This window comes from Salvelinus sp. IW2-2015, linkage group LG25 (assembly GCF_002910315.2).
Source record: "Salvelinus sp. IW2-2015 linkage group LG25, ASM291031v2, whole genome shotgun sequence".
NCBI classification, from domain to species: domain Eukaryota; kingdom Metazoa; phylum Chordata; class Actinopteri; order Salmoniformes; family Salmonidae; genus Salvelinus; species Salvelinus sp. IW2-2015.
The window spans coordinates 6,020,176-6,042,203 of NC_036865.1; the positions used below are offsets into that span (position 1 = coordinate 6,020,176).

Here is a 22,028-nt window from a genome sequence, read left to right on the forward strand (position 1 = left end):
CCCTTGTTCACCTTTCCAATTCTGTGAGCCACAGACGAGCCATGATCCAACGAGTCACTGGGGATACAGTAGGCTGTGTCACTGGTGTGTTCATTACCAGTTGAAATGGTCCCATTTAGTGACACCATGTCCTCTATAGTGAAATGAAATGGGCTTGCACTTGGCAGCTGGGTTTACAATGGCATGACTTCATGAATGGCTTTCACAGCTACACGGTTGATACTGTCTGGGCACATTTTGCTAGCATTATTGACCGCTCTTGTTACTGTACAATATTCCAAACCTAACTTACAGGATGGAAACAGTGCTTCATGTACATGCAATTAAATGCTACATAACAGTTATAGTATACAGTTGAAGTCGGAAGTTTACATACACTTAGGTTGGAGTCATTCAAACTCGTTTTTCAACTACTACAAAATTGTCTTGTTAACAAACTATAGTTTTGGCAAGTTGGTTAGGACATCTACTTTGTGCATGACACAAGTAATCTTTCCAACAATTGTTTACAGACAGATAATTTCACTTATAATTCACTGTATCACAATTCCAGTGGGTCAGAAGTTTACATACACTACGTTGACTGTGCATTTAAACAGCTTGGAAAATTCCAGAAAATGTCATGGCTTTATAAACTTCTGATAGGCTAATTGACATAATTTCAGTCAATTTGAGGTTTACCTGTGGATGTATTTTAAGGCCTACCTTCAAACTCGGTGCCTCTTTGCTTGACATCATGGGAAAATCAAAAGAAATCAGCCAAGACCTCAGAAAAAAAACTGGAGACCTCCACAAGTCTGGTTCATCCTTGGGAGCGATTTCCAAACGCCTGAAGGTACCACCTTCATCTGTACAAACAATAGTACGCAAGTATAAACACCATAGGACCACGCAGCCGTCATACTGCTCAGGAAGGAGACGTGTTCTGTCTCCTAGAGATGAACGTACTTTGGTGCGAAAAGTGCAAATCAATCCCAAGACAACAGCAAAGGACCTGGTGAAGATGCTGGAGGAAACAGGTACAAAGTATCAATATCCACAGTAAAACGAGTCCTGTATCGACATAACCTGAAAGGCCGCTCAGCAAGGAAGAAGCCACTGCTCCAAAACCGCCATAAAAAAAGCCAGACTACGGTTTGCAACTGCACAGGTGGCCAAAAATCATATTTCTTAGAGAAATGTCCTCTGGTCTGATGAAACAAAAATAGAACTGTTTGGCCATAATGACCATCGTTATGTTTGGAGGAAAAAGGGGGAGCATTGCTAGCCGAAGAACACCATGCCAACCGTGAAGCACGGGCGTGGCAGCATCATGTTGTGGGGGTGCTTTGCTGCAGGATGGACTAGTGCACTTCACAAAATAGATGGCATCATGAGGCACGAAAATTATGTGGATATATTGAAGCAACTTCTCAAGACATCAGTCAGGAAGTTAAAGCTTGGTCGCAAATGGGTCTTCCAAATGGACAATGACCCCAAGCATACTTCCAAAGTTGTGGCAAAATGGCTTAAGGACAACAAAGTCAAGGTATTGGAGTTGCCATCACAAAGCCCTGGAAGAAAATTTGTGGGCAGAATTGAAAAAGCATGTGCGAGCAAAGAGGCCTACAAACCTGACTCAGTTACACCAGCTCTGTCAGGAGGAATGGGCCAAAATACACCCAACTTATTGTGGGAAGCTTGTGGAAGGCCACCTGAAACATTTGACCCAAGCTAAACAATTTAAAGGCAATGCTACCAAATACTAATTGAGTGTATGTAAACTTCTGACCCACTAGGAATGTGATGAAAGAAATAAAAGCTGTAATTAATCATTCTCTCTACTATTATTCTGACATTTCACATTATTAAAATAAAGTGGTGATCCTAACTGACCTAAAACGGGGAATTTTTACTAGGATTAAATGTCAGGAATTGTGAAACTGAGTTTTAATGTATTTGGCTAAGGTGTATGTAAACTTCCGACTGTAAGTGTATTTGAAGTGTTTTGTCATTTGAATGGTTTGAGTATGAATCCAGGAAGATTGAGTATCTTAATAAATGAAACTAATCTCGCCCTTTTTCTCATTCACACAGAGTCATTAGATGAGCTCACCACCATGGTGGTCAAGCTGTTTGGCGAAGTGGAGAACAAGAATGTGCCTATCCCCGAGTTCCCCAACCACCCCTTCCAGGAGGAGCACCTCAGGGTGAGCTCCTTAGTTTCTCCCTCCAAGACACAAATAAATATATGGATACACAATCAAATACATCATCCCATGGAAAAGTTGTGCTACTGAGGTACTTTTCGTTGTCTCAATTCAAATATCTCATCCCTAATTTTCCTTCATAGCAATTCTACAAAGTGGTGCCTATCAAGGACATTAGGAACCTGTATGTGACGTTCCCTATCCCAGACCTGCAGAAGTACTACAAGTCCAACCCAGGCCACTACCTGGGCCACCTGATAGGCCACGAGGGCCCAGGGAGCCTGCTGTCTGAGCTCAAATCCAAAGGGTAGCCAAAGGGGCTATTGATAAAGAGAATCTCCGTTTAAGATTTAGGGCTTGATAGAATGGTAGAAACCCGCCACCTCTGGTCTCTTGGACCTCCACACACTACGGGAGGGCAGCTCCTTCTCAGCCCAGTCAAAGCCCTTCTCGGTCCTGGCAACCCAATGTTGGAACCAGCTTCCTTCTGAAGCAAGGACAGAAGAGTCCTTGCCCATCTTCTGAAAATGGCTGAAACCCTACTTTTTCTTAAATAATCTCACAGAAAGTGGGACAACCTTTTTATGAACTATACTCACACTTGATTTAAAAAACACAATTGTTTCTTGTACTGACTTTGCTGAATGGTACTTTATTTGTTTTGTGTGTGGGGGGGGGGGGGGTGTACTTACATGACAGATATGTGGTTGTCCCACTTAGAGATCTTAAGATGAATGCAGTAACTATAAGTCGCTATGGATAAGACTCTCTGCTATATGAATAAAATGTAGAAATATGTAACAGTCTAATTAATCAAGGGTTTATACTGACCGTTCATGCTGTAGAAGTGTTTGTATTTGAATTGATCATGAGAGCTATGCCCTTTATTCTTGTGCAGGCTGGGTAAACACGCTGGTCGGAGGCCAGAAAGAGGGCGCTAAAGGCTTCATGTTCTTCATCATCAATGTGGACCTGACAGAGGAGGGACTCTGTAAGCATTAGGATCTCAGGGATTGTGTTTGGTTTTGTTCATGTGTATGTGCCCACACCCTCATGCTGTCTGTGTGTGGTGTACAGTGCATTCGGAAAGTATTCAGAACTCTGACTTTTTCCACATTTTGCTACATTCCAGCCTTGTTCTGAAATGGATTAAATAAATAAATACATCTACACACAATACCCCATAATGACGAAGCGAAAACAGGTATTTAGACATTTTCGCAAACCTTATTTACATATGTATTCAGCCCCTTTGCTATGAGACTCGAAATTGAGCTCAGGTGCATCCTTTTCTATTGATCATCCTTGAGATGTTTCTACAACTTGATTGGAGTCCACCTGTGGTAAATTCAATTGATTGGACATGATTTGGAAAGGCACACGCCTGTCTATATAAGGTCCCACAGTTGACAGTGCATATCAGAGCAGAAGAGATTGAAGGAATTGTCGGTAGAGATCTGAGACGACAGGATTGTCGAGACACAACTGTGTCCCCAAGAACACAGTTTGGAACCACCAAGACTCTTCCTAGAGCTYGCTGCTTGGCCAAACTGAGCAGTCGGGGGAGAAGGGTCTTGGTCACCATCTCTACGGTGAAGTATGGTGGTGGCAGCATCATGTTGTGGGGATGTTTTTCAGCGGCAGGTACTGGGAGACCTAGTCAGGATCGAGGGAAAGATGAACGGAGGAAAGTACGGAGATCCTCAAAGAAAACCTGCCCCAGAGCGCTCAGGACATCAGACTGGGGCATGGGTTCAACTTTCAACAGGACAATGACAGACAGCAGACAGCCAAGACAGCGCAGGAGTGGCTTCGGAACAAGTCTCAATGTCCTTGAGTGGCCCAGCCAGAGCATGGACTTGAACCCGATAGAACATTTCTGAAGAGACCTGAAAATAGCTGTACAGCAACACTCCCCATCCAACCTGACAGAGCTTGAGAGAATCTGCAGAGACGAATGAGAGAAACTCCCCAAATACAAGTATGTACCATCATACCCATGAAGACTCGGCTGTAGTCAGTGCCAAAGGCGCTTCAACAAAGTACTGAGTAAAGGGTCTGAATACTTATGTAAATGTGATATTTCATTTCTTTTTTTTTATATATATACATTTGCAAAAATTTCTAAAAACCTGTTTTTGCTTTGTCATTATGGGGTATTGTGTGTAGATTGATGAAGGGGAAAAACAATTTAGTAGGATGAATATGTATGAACTTTCCAATTTGTAAGTCGCTCTGGATAAGAGCGTCTGCTAAATGACTTAAATGTAAATGTAAATGTAGTACATTTTAGAATAAGTCTAATGTAACGATGTGGGAAAAGTCAAGGGGTCTGAATACTTTCCGTATGCACAACCGAATGCACTGTATGCACAACCACGTGCACTGAAGTGTCATTTTGTTTCTGTAGTGCACGTGGATGACATCATCTTCCACATGTTCCAGTACATCCAGAAGCTGCGCATGAAGGGGCCTCAGGAGTGGGTTTTCATGGAGTGCAAGGTAAGTGGATGGAGTGCACTGTAGTACCACTCACTTCTAGTCTCTGAGCTCTGGCTAGTTTCAGAGTGGCAGGTAGCCACTCTGAAACAATCAGTCAACTATTTATGTATAGTCCTTTTCACACAACCTTAAAGTCAGGACCAAGACCAAGAAACAGACTCAACTCGTCTTTTTGTTGGCCTCATAGTTAAACCTCTGGTGTATTTAACAGTACACATGGATTACATCTGAATTGTCTCATTGTGTTGCTCAATCCTCTGTTGTATGTAATATGCTTTATTTGCATGTGATTGACATGTGATTGACATGTGTCTCTCCTCCGCAGGACCTAAACACAGTGGCCTTCAGGTTCAAGGACAAGGAGCGGCCCCGTGGCTACACCTCCAAAGTGTCTGGATTACTGCACGTAGGTGGTGCTCTCTCCATTTCTTAAGGTCATCTCCACTGTGATGCACTGCAGCTCTGTTTGATGACGATGATGTCATCAGACTGCCTTGTCTACCAGTCTCTTATTTTGTGGGTAAAGATTCAGCAGACTCAGCCCCAGTCTAAATTAAACTGACATTCCTGCTAGAGTCAAAATATTACTATGTTATCAAGGCAGTCATAGAGGGTAGGATGTCCAGTGTATTTTGGTCTGTTGGTTTTCATTCCTGTGTGTGCTTATCTTTTTTTTGGTGTGAAATAAGCAGAGCACTAGTTCTGTATTACTGTGTTCCAGTGAACTGTGTTCCCCTGCAGGTGTTAGTCAAATGCCTCCCCCATTGTTAGCCCCTAAACGTTTTTTTTTTTTGTCCTTTGTTTTGCAGTACTACCCTCTGGAGGAGATCCTAGCAGCAGAGTACCTACTGGAGGACTTCAGGCCAGACCTGATAGAGATGGTGCTAGACAAGCTGAGGCCAGAATACGTCAGGTTAGTTCCAGCTCTTCCCCAGGCCACTAACAGTGTTTGCTCTGCTCTCCTATACCCTTTTCACACTATCATGCCGACCCGAACGACACTTTACTGGCTTGTTTTTATTCTATTTTCACATTCTTCTTTCCAGCATAGTTTSAGCGACTGTGGCGGATGTATAATCAAACCAGCGCAGTCCAGATTGGCTCAGCTCGGTCAGTTTGGCTCAGTAGTGTTGCAAGGGTACCAGCGCTCCACTCAACTAAGAATACACGCCTATGAGACTTCTGTTTTGAAGTGCATTTTGATAAACATATTTGTAATGTCCTTGAAAAAGACTACATCCAGAAACTATTACATTTTTTAAAAACATTTTAATTATTTAACTCGGCAGGTCAGTTAGGAACAAATTCGTATTTACAATGACGGCCTACACCGGCCAAACCCGGATGACGCTGGGCCAATTGTGCGCCACCCTATGGGCCGGTTGTGATACAGCCTGGAATCGAACCATGGTGTCTATAGTGACACCTATCGCAATGAGATGCAGTGCCTTAGGGTCTCCCGAGTGGCACAGCAGTCCAGCTACACTATATATACAAAAGTATGTGGACAACCCTTCAAATTATTGGATTAGGCTATTTCAGCCACACCCGTTGCTGACAGGTATATAAAATCGAGCACACAGCCATGCAACCTCCATAGCTAATCTGGGTTTGGTTACATGCCGAATGCACAGTGCCAACAGTGAAGTTTGGTGGAGGAGGTATAATGGTCTAGGGCTGTTTTTCATGGTTCGGTCTAGGCCCCTTAGTTCCAGTTAAGGGAAATCTTAATCGTACAGCATACAATGACATTCTAGACGATTCTGTGCTTCCAACTTTGTGGCAACAGTTTGGGGAAGGCCCTTTCCTGTTTCAGCATTACAATGCCCTCGTGCGCAAAGCGAGGTCCATACAGAAATGGTTTGTCGAGATCAGTATGGAAGAACTTGACTGGCCTGCACAGAGCCCTGACCTCGACCCCATCGAACACCTTTGGGATGAATTGGAACGCCGACTGCGAGTCAGGCCTAATTGCCCAAAATCAGTGCCAGACCTCACTAATGCTCATGTGGCTGAATGGATGCAAGTCCCCACAGCAATGTTCCAACATTGCATTCGGAAAGTATTCAGACCACTTGACTTTTTCCACATTTTGTTACGGTACAGCCTTATTTAAAAATGTATTTAAAAAAGTGTCTCAATCTACACACAATACCCCATAATGACAAAGGAAAAAAATATATAAAAAAATATCCCTACTCAGCCCACTCCCAGACAGTCCTAGCTAAATTCTTGCTTGAGAAATTGCTCTTTGCTAAGATTTMTTTTTTTTTTTGACCATTGTTAAAACAAAATCACAGTAAGGTACTTAATTGTTACCCTGAAATGATTTCATATTGAGATTGAAATCGCCGCATTGGACGTTTAACATTCACCTAAACCTCACACTGTTGAATTAAGAGAACTTTAAGAAACTGTTGAACCTGAATCAATGGGGTGCTCAATAACACATTCTGCAGTATTACTCCCACTACAGTCACTACTGCTCTACTTCAGTCACTACTATTGGCATCCTACAAATAGAACACTGATATAGAAAGGGCTATGGAAGGCACTCGAGTGATGTCATAAGGGCGATATACAAATCTTCCGTAGGCTGCTCAGGGAAAATGGAGTGTGTCTGACTCTAAAACGATCTGACAAGGGGGTTTATAAATGCTAATATTGAGACCTGTTTCTGTCCATCCTCTCACTGCAGAGTCGCGGTTGTCTCAAAGTCGTTTGAAGGGCAGACAGACAAGACTGAGGAATGGTATGGGACCCACTACAAACAGGAGCCCATCTCTGAGGAAGTCATCAAGGTGAGACTGAAATGATATATAATGATATAAAAAAATATATAAAAAAAGATCACTTTTACATAAGTATTCAGACCCTTTACTCGGTACTTTGTTGAGATTACAGCCTCGAGTATTCTTGGGTATGACACTACAAGCTTGGCACACCTGTATTTGGGGAGTTTCTCCCATTCCTCTCTGCAGATCCTCTCAAGCTCTGTCAGGTTTGATGGAGTGTTGCTGCACAGCTATTTGCAGATCTCTGCAGAGATGTTCGATCAGGTTCAAGTCCGGGCCCTGGCTGGGTCACTAAAGGACATTCAGAGACTTGTCGCCGAAGCCACTCCTGCATTGTCTTGGCCCCAGTCTGAGGTCCTGGGCACTCTGGAGCGGATTTTCATTATGATCTCTCTGTACTTTGCTCCATTCATCTTTCCCTTGATCCTGACTAGTCTCCCAGTCCTTGCTGCTGAAAAACATCCCCGCAGCATGATGCTGCCACCACCATTCTTCACCGTAGGGATGGTGCCAGGTTTCCTCCAGACGAGACGCTTGGCATTCAGGCCAAAGTGTTCAAATCTTGGTTTCACCATGGTCTGAGAGTCTTTAGGTACCTTTTGACAAACTCCAAGCAGGCTTTCATGTGCCTTTTATTGAGGAATGGTTTCTGTCTGGCCACTCTACCATGAAGGCCTGATTGTCTTTCTCGAAGGTTCTCCCAGCTCCACAGAGGCGCTCTAGAGCTCTGTCAGAGTGACCATCGGGTTCTTGGTCACCTCCCTGACCAAGGCCCTTCTCCTCCGATTGCTCAGTTTGGCCGGGCGGCCAGCTCTAGGAAGAGTCTTGGTGGTTCCAAACTTCTTCCATTTAAGAATGATGGAGACCTTCAATGCCACAAATGTTTTGATACCCTTCCCCAGATCTGTGCCTCAACACAATCCAGTCTCGGAGCTCTACGGACAATTCCTTCGACCTCATGGCTTGGTTTTTTCTCTGACATGCACTGTCATCTGTGGGACCTTATATAGACAGGTGTGTGAAATCGTGTCCAATCAATTGAATTTACCACAAGTGGACTCCAAGTTATASAAACATCTCAAGGATGATCAATGGAAACAGAATGCGCCTGAGCTCAATTTCAAGTCTCATAGCAAAGAGTCTGAATACTTATGTTGAGGTATTTGCAAACATTTCTAAACCTGTTTTTGCTTTGTCGTTATGGGGTATTGTGTGTAGATTGCTGAGGATCAGTTTCTTTAAATCAATATTAGAATAAGGCTGTAACGTAACAAAATGTGAAGAAAGTCAAAGGGTCTGAATACTTTCCGAGGGCACTGTATCTAACTACAGCCAACACAACAGTCTGGATGTTTAAAAAAAAATAATCTGGATGATTTTTTTATTTTTAAGAATCAGCCTTGTTATCCAGATTTTCATGCCTTTCAGGAGTTTTTTTTTTTTAAATCAAAAAGGAGCTTATGTGGTGGTTATGGTAGGGGTTGTGGCAATGGGTGTGGTCGTCCCTTCGGCGCGGCTGAATTTTAAAGGTGTCATCTTGACAGTGTGGACACACTTTTGCATTTTRCCGCTAATTTCCTTTAATTCTACAGTTTGCCATTGAGCTGAGATTTTGCCGTTTTAAAGCTAATTTCCTGCAATTTCCTGAATTTTTCCCACCCATGGCTAATGCAGTGTTTTTTTGTTCAAACATAATAACAAAATCAATACTGATAAATTCCAAAAACAATGAATTTTCAATTCTCCATGACTGTCTAGCTTTTATTTGTGATTGAGAAATAACAAAGATTATATTATAAAACAAATATAAAGGCCCATTGTCTCTTTACGTACTTTATATCTGGTTTTAGCCGTAAAGTTTACACTGAGTGTTTTTCCATCCTGGAATATGTATTAGATTTATATATATWTTTTTTTACACTGTTTGGACATGGGTGACCCGGAAAAATGCTTAGGTGGCCCGCCCAAGGATTTCAATGGCAGAAAAATCCCTGCTTTTATACCGCCCTTGTACCGTATCGCGGTAGACTGCATTACTTGCATAGCACACAGAGGGGCGCTATACTTTTTTTATACCCCTAAAAGCCCAATGTGCTTCTTACCAAAATGCTAACAAAGTACTAGAGAATTCCGATAGCGGATTCTAGCTAAATGCTGAAGAACAAACCAATTACAAAGACAGACAATCCAGCTCATTAAGTTAGTTATACAAGTATCTCAGAAGGCTACTCAGTTTGCTGCACATACGAAACAAATATTAGATATGAAATATTAGACATGCGCATAAAAAAATCTGATTCAGGAGAGAGTTAATGATTCAGGACAGATAATATTCTCTGCTGTTAAGAATCTATTGATCTTGCTAGCTAGCCACTTAGCTAAGTTAAACCAAATGCACAGCTGGAGAGTATGTAGCACYTTTTAGACCAGGGATAATCAACTAGATTCAGCCGAGGGATGAGTTCATTCTTGAACAGATGGTCAGGGGGACGGGACATAGTTACAAATCATTTGTAGACTGGAAATTGACCGCAAGAAGCCCGAACAGTTAAAATATTTGACAAAAATATAATCATTTCAAACCTTGCTTACATTTGTATGAGATCACAAACTGTACATCTTTCTATTGTACGTGGGAATAGTCTGGAACAGATTTCCAAAATGTAAATAACTTGGAGCTGATTTGTTGGTGTWRWWAYWRTWATGTACAAAAATTAATAAAACATTTTTGCTTAACATTTAGTAGTTAATTATATAACTTGATCACCTCATTGTACAACAGTGAATCATGAGACTTGCTCCATTTGTGCTCTTTGACCCAGTCACGTTTTGTTTACAATCAGATGCTTCGGGCAACTACAACAAGCTTTATAAATCCATTTTGAATTCAATCACTTTTTGAATGCACCCCTTTTGATTTGAACGAAACCTTCAATACATGTTTTTGCCCATTGTAGAAGTCCTCAGAAAGTGACTTTTTGGACCAGAATGCCAAAACATTCAAGATATAACATTTATAAAAGATTCTCAAAGTTGACCTGTATTTTGCACACTCCACCATACCATGAGACATCCGTGTCTTCATCACTGGTAAAGGTTGAGATATCATTTATCATTAAATGTATCATTTAAAAGCTTACAAACGGGTTGTCAAACTATATATTCTTTTACACCTTAAACGTAAATGATCAAAAATCGCGTCGAGACAGATTTTTTTTCATATTTGCATATGTTGTAGTTTAGACCCTATTCTACATCTGAGGTGTTTGTGTTGTACCCAACCATCAGTTGAGACATGCTCTTGAATACAGGGTTGGTGTCATGTTTTGGCTGATAAATGTACTCAAATTGAAATTTCAACTTTCAAATGGTACCACAAAGATGGTTGAAGGTCTACACATCAGTGAATGTTGACATGAATGGGATTATGTTTTAAATTAGTGTCAATCCTCCATAGGAATCCTATAATATAGATAATAAAATAGACATGAACACCATCTTTGTTAGTAATTAGAAGTTAAAAGGTCAATTTCAATGGTATACCAGCTAAACTGAAGTTGTCTGAAGGGATAGGTCCATTATATTTCTATGATTTGAATTGACACCCACCCTGTATTCAAGAGCATGTTGTTTCTCAACCGATAGCGGGCATAACACAAAAACCCGTAAGCTTTTAATGATATCAAACTCAACCTAACTATATTTTCAGGTGATGAGGACATCAATGTCTCATGGTATGGTGGGGTATACAAAATCTGTCAACTTTGAGTACCTTTATCACCTGAATGTTTTGGTATTCAGGTTAAAAAATATATAACTTTCTGACCACTTCTTCCATGGCCAGACATGTATGACATTTAAATCAAAAGGGATGCTGTCAAAAAGTGATTCAATTATAATGGATTTACCCTATAATGAAAAATAATGTGACTGTTTAAATGAAGAACGCAATCTGCTTTCTTGTAACCTGTAGCTATTCACTTAAAAGTAGCTAAGTAAAAAAAGTTTTAATAAATGGTTTTGACAGTATTGTGATTCATGCCATGGGTATTTCAAAATCTGGTATACTGCCAAACCCTAGTGTGTAGTTTGCCGCTGGACATAGTTGATCCTGTGTCATGTAGAATCTGCCATGGACAGTTCGTCTGAGTTGCGTCATCTATAGTTTATTGGCTGTAGTTGGATAGATGTGTAGAAGCCTTTAGTCATGTATCAATACATTCCCTACCCAACCCATAACTTAGCAAGGAGGACTAGCTAAATTGCCTGTGTTTCAGAAATGGGGAAACGCTGACCTCAATGGCAAGTTCAAGCTGCCCATGAAGAACGAGTTCATTCCCACCAGCTTTGAGATCTACCCTCTGGAGAAGGACTCTCCCTCCGCTCCCACTCTAATCAAGGTAAGCCTCGCTCTGGATAAGAGCATCTGCTAATTGACTCAAATGTAAAATGGCGGGGTGTTGCGTTAACAAACTATTTTTACTTCGTTCACCAAGCAGCTAGACAGAACTGAAAGCGTTAGCTGCATGTTTCAAGTGTCTGAATTTGTTCATAAGCTTTCATATGATAATGAGGAAACGGGTGTCAGGATTGAGATGTGAAGTATTTAGTACTGTTGTTGTCAAGGTGTTCTGATCAGAGGATGTACGTGGTAACTACTGCTGACAGGTTGGAATCTCTTTTGAGCTATTAGCTTCAGTATTATAGTACATTGTTGACTGCGGTTCACAACCCAACAAAGTTCATAAGCAATTGTAGAGATTTAATCTACCTCCTTCAAAACGAGTATATGAAGATATCAGGCTGTAGTACTTTTTGCATGCCCTTTCTCCTCATTGGAATCTGTTGCTAATGTAATCATGCATTTTTTTCCCTTCTAGGACACCGCTATGAGCAAGGTGTGGTTCAAGCAGGATGACAAGTTTTTCCTACCAAAGGCATGCCTGAACTTTGAGTTCTTCAGGTTGGTAGACAAACCACAGCCCATGTTCAAGTTTATGAGAGGATGATGTGATACATKTTTTGTATTATTTTCCTCATACTCATACTATTGTAGTTATAGGACTCAAGTACTGCTATTTGAAATCGTATTAGGAAGGACCACATGGGAACTCACTTGTCCTGCTGATCCTTTCCCTTGAATTAATCAATCAATGTATAAGCAACATTCCTACTTTTTGTTTTTCAAGGACAGTGATTTGGAGAGATGTCTAGCTGTGTTGTAGCTAACAGTTGATTCATCACTGCCATTTTTTCCCTACAGCCCGTTTGCTTATGTGGACCCAATACATTGTAACATGGCCTATTTGTACCTGGAGCTCCTCAAGGACTCCCTCAACGAGTATGCATATGCAGCCGAGCTCGCCGGCTTGAGCTATGACCTCCAAAATACCATCTATGGGATGTATGTAAGTATCCAAATTTCCCATCGCCCTCACGCTGCCACGATCCCAAACCCATCATCGGTTCCTCCCTCGTGCATTCTCAACCTGGGCCTTCGTATCAGCCCTGGCTGCATCATCCTCTTCATCTTTCCTTTCTCCCTCCGTCGAAACCGCCTCGTCGGAAAACGCTAGACTTGACAGTTGTTTGTTTCCCATTCATGGTGGCACTGTTTGGGTATGAACTTAAATAGCCATTTGGTACAGTCCTCTGTGAGACAGAGACAGACAGTATTTTTCTTTAAAAAAATTGTAGCTGTAGAATTACCTAGCATTTAGTGGCAAAGTACTCCATCCCTCCTTGGTGGACAGAAAAGCTGGTTGCGAGGCTGCATATACATACTCCTCTTAATCAATTTTCTCACCCTGCTCTGTCTTTTTGACAACGTTATCCCACCTCCCCTACCAAAAATGTTTATTAAATTTTTTTTTGTCACTACCTATACTCCGACCCCCTACACTGCAACATGACTTATCTGTTTCTCAGGTTATTGAAGGATGATTTAAGAGTATACATATGCAGCCAGCCTTGCCGGGCTGGTCTATGGCAGCCTCAGGGAAGAATGCTATCCTCGTAAGTTCAGCATCCGTCTGTCAGCACCCCTAACAGCTAGGGGAACGAGGGAGGGCCCATCTTTTAATTTTAACCTTTATTTAACTAGGCAAGTCCAGTTAAGAACAAATTCTTATTTACCCATCTTGAGGTTCTAAGTGTGGAAGACTGTCTTTTCCGTCTATCTACGTCATTTGTTTCTGTGTGTTAGTTTGTCTGTAGGAAGATGGGGAGGTCCTAGATGCCCCCTTCCTATGTTCTGTCCGTTTATGTAGCGACTTGTGGTTTCACTGCAAGGATGGCCAAATGTAGTCTTCAAGGAATGCCGTTTAAGTGATATGAAGTTGAAGATCAACTATGAATTTATCCAATACTTATCTGACAACAGGGTAAGTTCAACTGATCAGGTCTGGATTAAAATATGAACTATAATATCAGCAGACTGCCCGTCTTGGAGGACACGTTTAGCCCCGTTGATTTCACTGAATCACACCGAAAACACACCCCATCTAATACACCTAGATAGAACTTCATACATTCGCTCAAATTTAGTGTTAATTTATCTTTGGCATCGATTTTGAAATTCTCTGTGCGGTCAATGTCAGAACAGTATGTGTCTCCACAAGTCCTAAAGGAATAAAGCCGAAAACACTGCTTATCCTTTGAAAAATGTATAGGTACTGTAAATTCTGCTGACTCATGATTCCAATAGCAGGTTACAGACTGGAGCTGGCATTGTACGTATAGCTAATAGTGTTTGCAAGCTCCTTTGAATTTGTCCTGGAAAAACTTCATATCGCTTAGTATTGGAATTAGGTTTTGCTTAGTTTTTGTTTAATGGAGAATCGAGATGCCCAATGATGCTTGTCTTCTCTCTCACACACTCTGCTCCTTTTTAACTTTGGTTTGTGGTGGTTTGGTTTCACTCTTTAAATGGACCGCAAACATCCAAGCTAGGCCTACCTCTGTGAAACAGTGGCTTGTGTGCAGAAGGAAGCCTAGTACTAGTCATGAGGATATTTTGCCTGCTTGTTAAGTTATTTACCACTTATCTGATACCAAGGTCATAAATAAGAGACTACCTAAGACTTAGATTATACATTTTAAAGGCTAATCCCTCGTGGGTTGATGCTACATACTTTGGAAATTATGCTTTGAATTCTCCAGTCCGGCCAATCACACATACCTAGCTAATTTTATGACGTTTTTTCCCCCATTATATTAAGGTTTTAAGAGCTTTACCAGTAATAGAGTTGCGTCGGTACAAACTAACTGGGGACTCATCAAGGGTAATGATGTTGGAAGAGATTTACAGTTAACTGGTGTCAGTATGTGTGTGTCAGCGAGAACGAGAAAGGGGAGGTAGAGGGTGATTGCGAGAGCGAAACACTGTAGCCTGAGGGTATTTCCGATTCATGAAGGGGCCCGAATGTTTGGATGATATTGCAGAGCTTCATATAACCTTGACTGGGCTCTGCCTATGCACGGTGTGGTTGGTTTGGTAAATTTACACGCATACACACACTACTCACTGCATCACTTATTGTTAGTTGGTCACAGAACTCGATGAATAAGGGGTAATGCATTTGCAGTTGATGGTAATCAGCAATGCTTGCTTTGTAGAGTTGAGTAGTTGGCTACAGACCCATAATATGTCCATTGCAGTGGCAGCAATGCAGGGTTGGCATCCTGTGCTAACGGGCTAGTGTGATGTCACAGTCATTAGCGTGGATGCTAGCGCGGTCAGTGAAAGTCACAGCAGAGGAACCTTCGTGGCCCAGCCTGCCTCCCTCTGCTGTGTGTGGGTGACGGGTCATTTCACAGACTGTACTCAGGACTCAGCCAGCACTCCGTGTCCTCTTTGACAAGTAGTGGTTGACATTACGCTGAGTGGAGTCATTGTCCTAGAGGAAGGGCCAGGGCAGGAGGAGAGTTTTGGGGAGGTTGGTCTAAAACACTACTTCCTTTAGTTTCCCTAACCGATGGGGCTGTTTATTCATCTGCACACATTTTACTGTTCTTTCCTACAGGCTCTATGCCACATCAAGATATGCTCACCTTTTTTTCTCTCGCGCTCTTCCTTCCATCTGCTTCCCACAGCTCTCAGTGAAGGGCTACAATGACAAGCAGCACATCCTGCTGAAGAAGATCATTGAAAAGATGGCCGCYTTTGAGATTGATGAGAAACGCTTTGACATCATCAAGGAAGCGGTAAGTTGAGCCCCGCCGCCCAGTTTAAAACTACTCAGGCTATGAAATCAGAACGGATCGAAGCTGATGTTGGTTTTTGACTGTTTGATTCTGATATTGTGTTTGACCCCATGGCGCACACAAACTACCCTTGTATTGTGTTTGGCCCCTGATATGATTGGGCTGAACGTTGACCCCTTTATTGCCCTTTGACCGCTCCTCCAGTATATGAGGTCACTGAACAACTTRAGGGCGGAGCAACCCCATCAGCATGCCATGTACTACCTACGTCTGCTGATGACAGAGGTGGCCTGGACCAAAGACGAGCTCAAGGAGGCTCTGGACGGTGAGCCGTTCTCTCTCTATCTCCACACCACACACCCACCCACACACACACGGGAACGCGTACATACTCTTCTCTTCCTATCTCTCCTCCACTCTCATTTGAATGCTGAGCCAGTTTGAGCTCCTCCATGAGCTGCAGTCATTTCTCTGCAGTGAAAATCTCACCGTAGGAAGAGGAGCAGATGTACTGTCTGTACGTTCAGTACATTATGCGTTCGCAATGTCCTGTGTAACACTTCAGGCCGTGTTCACCTTGGGGAAAAGACTGCATTTCTGTCTTGTTTTCATTATTACCTCAAACTTGTCCCTATTTCACCTGCCTAGTGCTAGGGCTGTGACAATATCAGTATCGCAATATTTTTTTKCATGTCAAAAATAAAAACACGAAGCAGACCAAACTCTTTGTTTCTTGAAAAAAAACCTGCCCTAGGTAAAATATTGTGTGTGATGGATGGCTTGGAAAATAAATCATTGTGACTCTGGGTGACAAAATAACTGGTCACTTTAATAATGTTTACATACTGTTTTACAGTTTTACTGTATTGTAGCCAAGTCCATCCTACTCAACTATTGCTGTACATATACTATTCTATCCATGTATTCTTCAGATATACTATATATTCAATCCACATACTGTCCATGGTGTCTATACATCACATACAGTACCAGTCAAAAGTTAGGACAGACCTACTCTTCAAGGGTTTTTCTTTAGTTTGACTATTTTCTACATTGTAGAATAATAGTGAAGACATCGCAACTATGAAATAACACATATGGAATCATGTAGTAACCAAAAGAGAGTTAAACAAATCAAAATATATTTTATATTCTTGAAAGTAGCCACCCTTGATGACAGCTTTGCACACTCTTGGCATTCTCTCAACCAGCTTCATGAGGAATTATTTTGCAAAACAGTCTTGAAGGAGTTCCCACATATGCTGAGCACTTGTTGGCTGATTTTCCTTCACTCTGCGGTCCAACTCATCTCAAACCATCTCAATTGGGTTAAGGTCAGGTGATTGTGGAGGCCAGGTCATCTGATGCAGCACTCCATCACTCTCCTTGGTCAAATAGCCCTTACACAGCCTGGCGGTGTGTTGGGTCATTGTCCTGTTGAAAAACAAATGACAGTCCCACCAAGCGCAAACCAGATTATTTCTCTTTTGCCAAGATCATCCATCAAGTTGAGGGAGCGTGCAATTGGCATGCTGACTGCAGGAATGCCCACCAGAGCTGTTGCCAGAGAATTGAATGTTCATTTCTCTACCATAGAATTTGGTAGAGAATTTGGCAGTACGTCCAACCGGCCTCACAACCGCAGACCACGTGTAACCACACCAGACCAGGACCTCCATATCTGGCTTCTTCACCTGCGGGATTGTCTGAGACCAGCCACCTGGACAGCTGATGAAACTGAGGATTATTTCTGTCTGTAAGAAAGCCCTTTTGTGGGGGAAAACTCTCAGCCGTTCTGATTGGCTGGGCCTGGCTCCCCAGTGGGTGGGCCTATGCGCCCCTGCCCAGTCATGTGAAATCCATAGATTAGGGCCTAAAGCATTTATTTCAATTGACTGATTTCCTTATATGAACAATAACTCTGTAAATTATTGCATGTTGCGTTCATATTTTTGTTCAGTGTACATGTATTTATATTCTGGACTTGCCTATTATTTCTATATTTCGTAATTACATTTTTTTACTTTTTAAATTTGTGTGTGTTAGGTATTACTGCACTGTTGGAGCTAGGAACACAAGCACTTCGCTACACCCACAATAACATCTGCTAAACATGTGTATGCGACAAATAAAATCTGATGTTTGTTTCTAACATTAGGGCTGTTTTCCTAAAGAAGTTAAATCCGCGTAGTGTTTACTAACAAGTATCGCGATACTGGTATCTTCCCAGCTCTACCTAGTGCCTATGTTTTTAGTTAGTGTCCTTGTTGTCCTTCTCTGGGTCTCCAGACTTTCACAGATCCCTGTACCTGGTTTTTAGACCAGCTACTGCTGTGTGTGACCCCTTCCCTACTATCCTCCCACCCTTCCCCAGTCACTCTTCCCTGGCTGCTCATCCACCACCTCTCACCACTATCTGAATGAATCTGGGTCAGACACCTACGCGAAGAGGAAAGTGTGTTGTTTTTGTGTCTGCATGTCTCCACGTTTGGGTGAGTGTGTACTTACATTTCTGCTCGCGCTAGCTCTGTGATTGATTCCTCCAGTCTGAATCTGTCTTCCAGATGTCACTCTCCCCCGCCTCAAGGCCTTCATACCTCAACTATTGTCACGGTTACACATCGAGACCCTTCTCCATGGCAACATCACCAAGGAGGTGAGTTTGAAGTTACCTTCCAGTGGACAGACTTCGTTTGTAAATGGCAGCCACACACACACACACACACAGACACACACAGCAAGACGTTTGATGTATGGAATGTGGATATGTTCTATAATTGCTTATACGGTTAGCCTCTCCTCTCCCATATAGGTTTTAAGTGGAATGCTTTTATCTGTCCACTAGCAGTGTCACAGAAGGTGAACACACTGTCGAGGCCTGATAAGATCCTCCGATCAAATGACACTTTATAAAAGATCCCAGCCACCGACGAACAGTCTCCCTTATGTCTGGTAATGATGCCCAGTAGAGGGATGTCACAGTCTAGTGGAGAGGGAATTGGATGCACCAGCGGGGGCAATGGTCCATTTCATCACCATAGAGACTCACCGTGCACTGCAGGACTCCTATTACCTTAGATAGAGCTTTTACTGCGTGGACAGAATATTATAGCAGTGTTCCGATTCAGTCGAAGGACCTATAGATATGTATCTGCTATGGAAAGGAGGTATCTTGACACATTTAAAAGGTGGATTACAACACCGATTTGTCATTTGCACCTCTCACTTTGATCTCTCGATCTCTCTTTTCTCCAGTCTGCTCTAGACATGATGCAGATGGTCGAGGACACGCTTATGAATCAAGCCCACACCAAGCCCCTCCTACCAAGCCAGTTGATTCGCTACAGGGAGGTGCAGGTGCCAGATGGTAGGCCAAGTGCACTGCCCATCACTCCCTTCACCCTCATGTAACTTCCAGTCATGCCTGTCCCCATTGTGACCATGCTGAAGGTTTCTTACCCAACAGTCTGGCCTATGTCAGGACCTGTGCTTGTGTAACACCTCTGTGTTAATGCTCCTCCAATGTCCAAGGGAGAAAGTCTCACTTACAAAGGGGAAACAGACATCACTAGGCAATACAATACACACACTTTTTCTTAACCTCTTACACAAACGCACACAGAACCACAGCACAACAACACACACACACATTGCCTGTGCCACTCTTTTCTTAATGACATTAAGTAACTTGAGCACAGAGGAGAGGAAAATCATGGCTGTCTGGGCCTCCTGGAAACATCCTGGATCATTTTCTGGGCCTGGATCCAGTCGGCCAGCCAGCCTGGAACTGAAGCAGGAGTCGGACAGAGGGCTTGAAAACACAAACTGAACTAACCTTTGGACGGAGCAGGATTTGGAGATGGCGGCGCCGGAGGGTAGGGCTGCCGTCTTATCGGCTCTTAACCAACAATGCTATTTTGTTTGCTTTTTCACGTTGTTCGTAACTTGTTTTGTACATAATGTTGCTGCTATTGTCCCTTATGACTGAAAAGAGCTTCTGGACATCAGAACTGAGATTACTCACCTCAAACTGGACGAGTTCTTCTTCAATGAGTCGGACGCGAGGGATATACTATGGACACCCGACCAGGTCCAGATCCCCGTGATTCGTTGGGAAAGGAAACGTAGGTTTCGCGGAAAGAGATCAGGATGCCTTGCGAGGATCAGGCGATGAGTGGCTAATCTGCCCTTGCCTTCCGTTCTGCTAGCTAACGTTCAATCACTGGAAAATAAATGGGACGAACTGAAAGCACGTATATCCTACCAACGGGACATTAAAAACTGTAATATCTTATGTTTCACCGAGTCGTGGCAGAACGATGACATTAAGAACATACAGCTGGCGGGTTATACACTCTATCGGCAGGACAGAACAGCAGCCTCTGGTAAGGGCCTATGCATTTATGTAAACAACAGCTGGTGCACGATATCTAAGGAAGTCTCAAGGTTTAGCTCGCCTGAGGTAGAGTATCTCATGATAAGCTGAAGACCACACTATCTACTCAGAGTCTACATACCACCACAGACTGTTGCTGGCACTAAAACCGCACTCGATGAGCCGTATTCCAGGAAAACGCTCATCCAGAGGTGGCGCTCCTAGTGGCCGGTGACTCTAATGCAGGGAAACTTAAATCGGTTTCACCAAATTTCTATCAGCATGTTAAATGTGCAACCAAAGGGAAAACATTTCTAGACCACCTTTACTCCACACACAGAGGTGCGTACAAAGTTGTCCTTTGCCCTCCATTTGGCAAATCTGATTCCTGCTTATAAGAAAAAATYTATGCAGGAAGCACCAGTGACTCTGTCTATAAAAAAGTGGTCAGATAAAGCAGATGCTAAACTACAGGACTGTTTTGCTAGCACAGACTGGAATATGTTCCGGGATTCTTCCGATGGCATTGAGGAGTACACCACATCAGTCACTGGCTTTATCAATAAGTGCATCGAGGACGTCGTGCCCACAGTGACTGTATGTACATACCCCAACCAGAAGCCATGGATTACAGGCAACATACGCACTGAGCTAAAGGGTAGAGCTGCCGCTTTCAAGGAGTGGGACTCTAACCCGGAAGCTTATGAGAAATCCCGCTATGTCCTCCGACGAACCATCAAACAGGCAAAGCGTCAATACAAGATAGAATTGTACTACACCGGCTCCGATGCTTGTCGGATGTGGCAGGGCTTGCAAACTATTACAGACTACAAAGGGAAGCACAGCCGAGAGCTGCCCAGTGACACAAGCCTACCAGACAAGCTAAATAACTTCTATGCTGGCTTCGAGGCAAGTAACACTGAAACATGCATGAGAGCATCAGCTGTTCRGGACAACTGTGTGATCACTCTCTCCACAGCCGATGTGAGAACATGTAGGACGTGTACTCCGAGCATGCACTGACCAACTGGCAAGTGTCTTTACTGACATTTTCAACCTCTCCCTGTCTGAGTCTGTAATAGCAACATGTTTCAAGCAGAACACCATAGTCCCTGTGCCCAAGAACACTAAGGTATCCTGCCTAAATGACCACCAACCCATAGCACTCACGTCTGTAGCCATGAAGTGCTTTGAAAGGCTGGTCATGGCTCACATCAACACCATTATCCCAGAAACCCTAGACCCACTCCAATTTGCATACCACCCCAACAGATCCACAGACGATGCAATCTCTATTGCACTCTACTCTGCCCTTTCCCACCTGGACAAAAGGAACACCTATGTGAGAATGCTATTCATTGACTACAGCTCAGCGTTCAACACCATTGTGCCCTCAAAGCTCATCACTAAGCTCAGGACCCTGGGATTAAACACCTCTCTCTACAACTGGATCCTGGACGTCCTGATGGGCCGCCCCCAGGTGGTAAGGGTAGGCGACAACACATCTGCCACGCTAATCCTCACCAGGGGTGCGTGCTCAGTCCCCACTTGTACTCCCTGTTCACTCAGGACTGCACGGCCAGGCACGACTCCAACACCATCAAGTTTTCCGATGACACAACAGTGGTAGGCCTGATCACTGACAACCATGAGACAGCCTATAGGGAGGAGGTCGGAGACCTGACCGTGTGGTTCAAGGACAACAACCTCTCCCTCAACGTGATCAAGACAAAGGAGAGGAATGTGGACTACAGGAAAGGAGGACCGAGCACGCACCCATTCTCATCGACGGGGATGTAGTGGAGCACGTTGAGAGCTTCAAGTTCCTTGGCGTCCACATCACCAACAAACGAACATGGTCCAAGCACACCAAGACAGTCGTGAGGAGAGCAAGACAAAACCTATTCCCCCTCAGGAGACTGAAAAGATTTGGCATGAGTCCTCAGATCCTCAAAAGGTTCT

At 43.1% G+C, this 22,028-nt stretch overlaps 1 protein-coding gene across 1 annotated transcript in view; it reads left to right on the top strand.

The window, feature by feature from the left end:
- LOC111951795 (insulin-degrading enzyme) overlaps window positions 1–22,028 on the top strand; it is a 41,099-nt gene that overhangs the window by 10,843 nt on the left and 8,228 nt on the right. Inside the window, exons 6-19 of the mRNA XM_070434880.1 lie at window positions 2,077–2,189; window positions 2,333–2,493; window positions 3,086–3,180; window positions 4,600–4,691; window positions 5,017–5,097; window positions 5,501–5,604; window positions 7,390–7,492; window positions 11,764–11,886; window positions 12,367–12,449; window positions 12,750–12,894; window positions 15,581–15,691; window positions 15,896–16,016; window positions 18,256–18,347; window positions 18,947–19,058. Of these exons, the coding sequence (XP_070290981.1) occupies window positions 2,077–2,189; window positions 2,333–2,493; window positions 3,086–3,180; window positions 4,600–4,691; window positions 5,017–5,097; window positions 5,501–5,604; window positions 7,390–7,492; window positions 11,764–11,886; window positions 12,367–12,449; window positions 12,750–12,894; window positions 15,581–15,691; window positions 15,896–16,016; window positions 18,256–18,347; window positions 18,947–19,058 (1,536 nt within the window). The remainder of the gene's footprint in view (window positions 1–2,076; window positions 2,190–2,332; window positions 2,494–3,085; window positions 3,181–4,599; window positions 4,692–5,016; window positions 5,098–5,500; window positions 5,605–7,389; window positions 7,493–11,763; window positions 11,887–12,366; window positions 12,450–12,749; window positions 12,895–15,580; window positions 15,692–15,895; window positions 16,017–18,255; window positions 18,348–18,946; window positions 19,059–22,028) is intronic.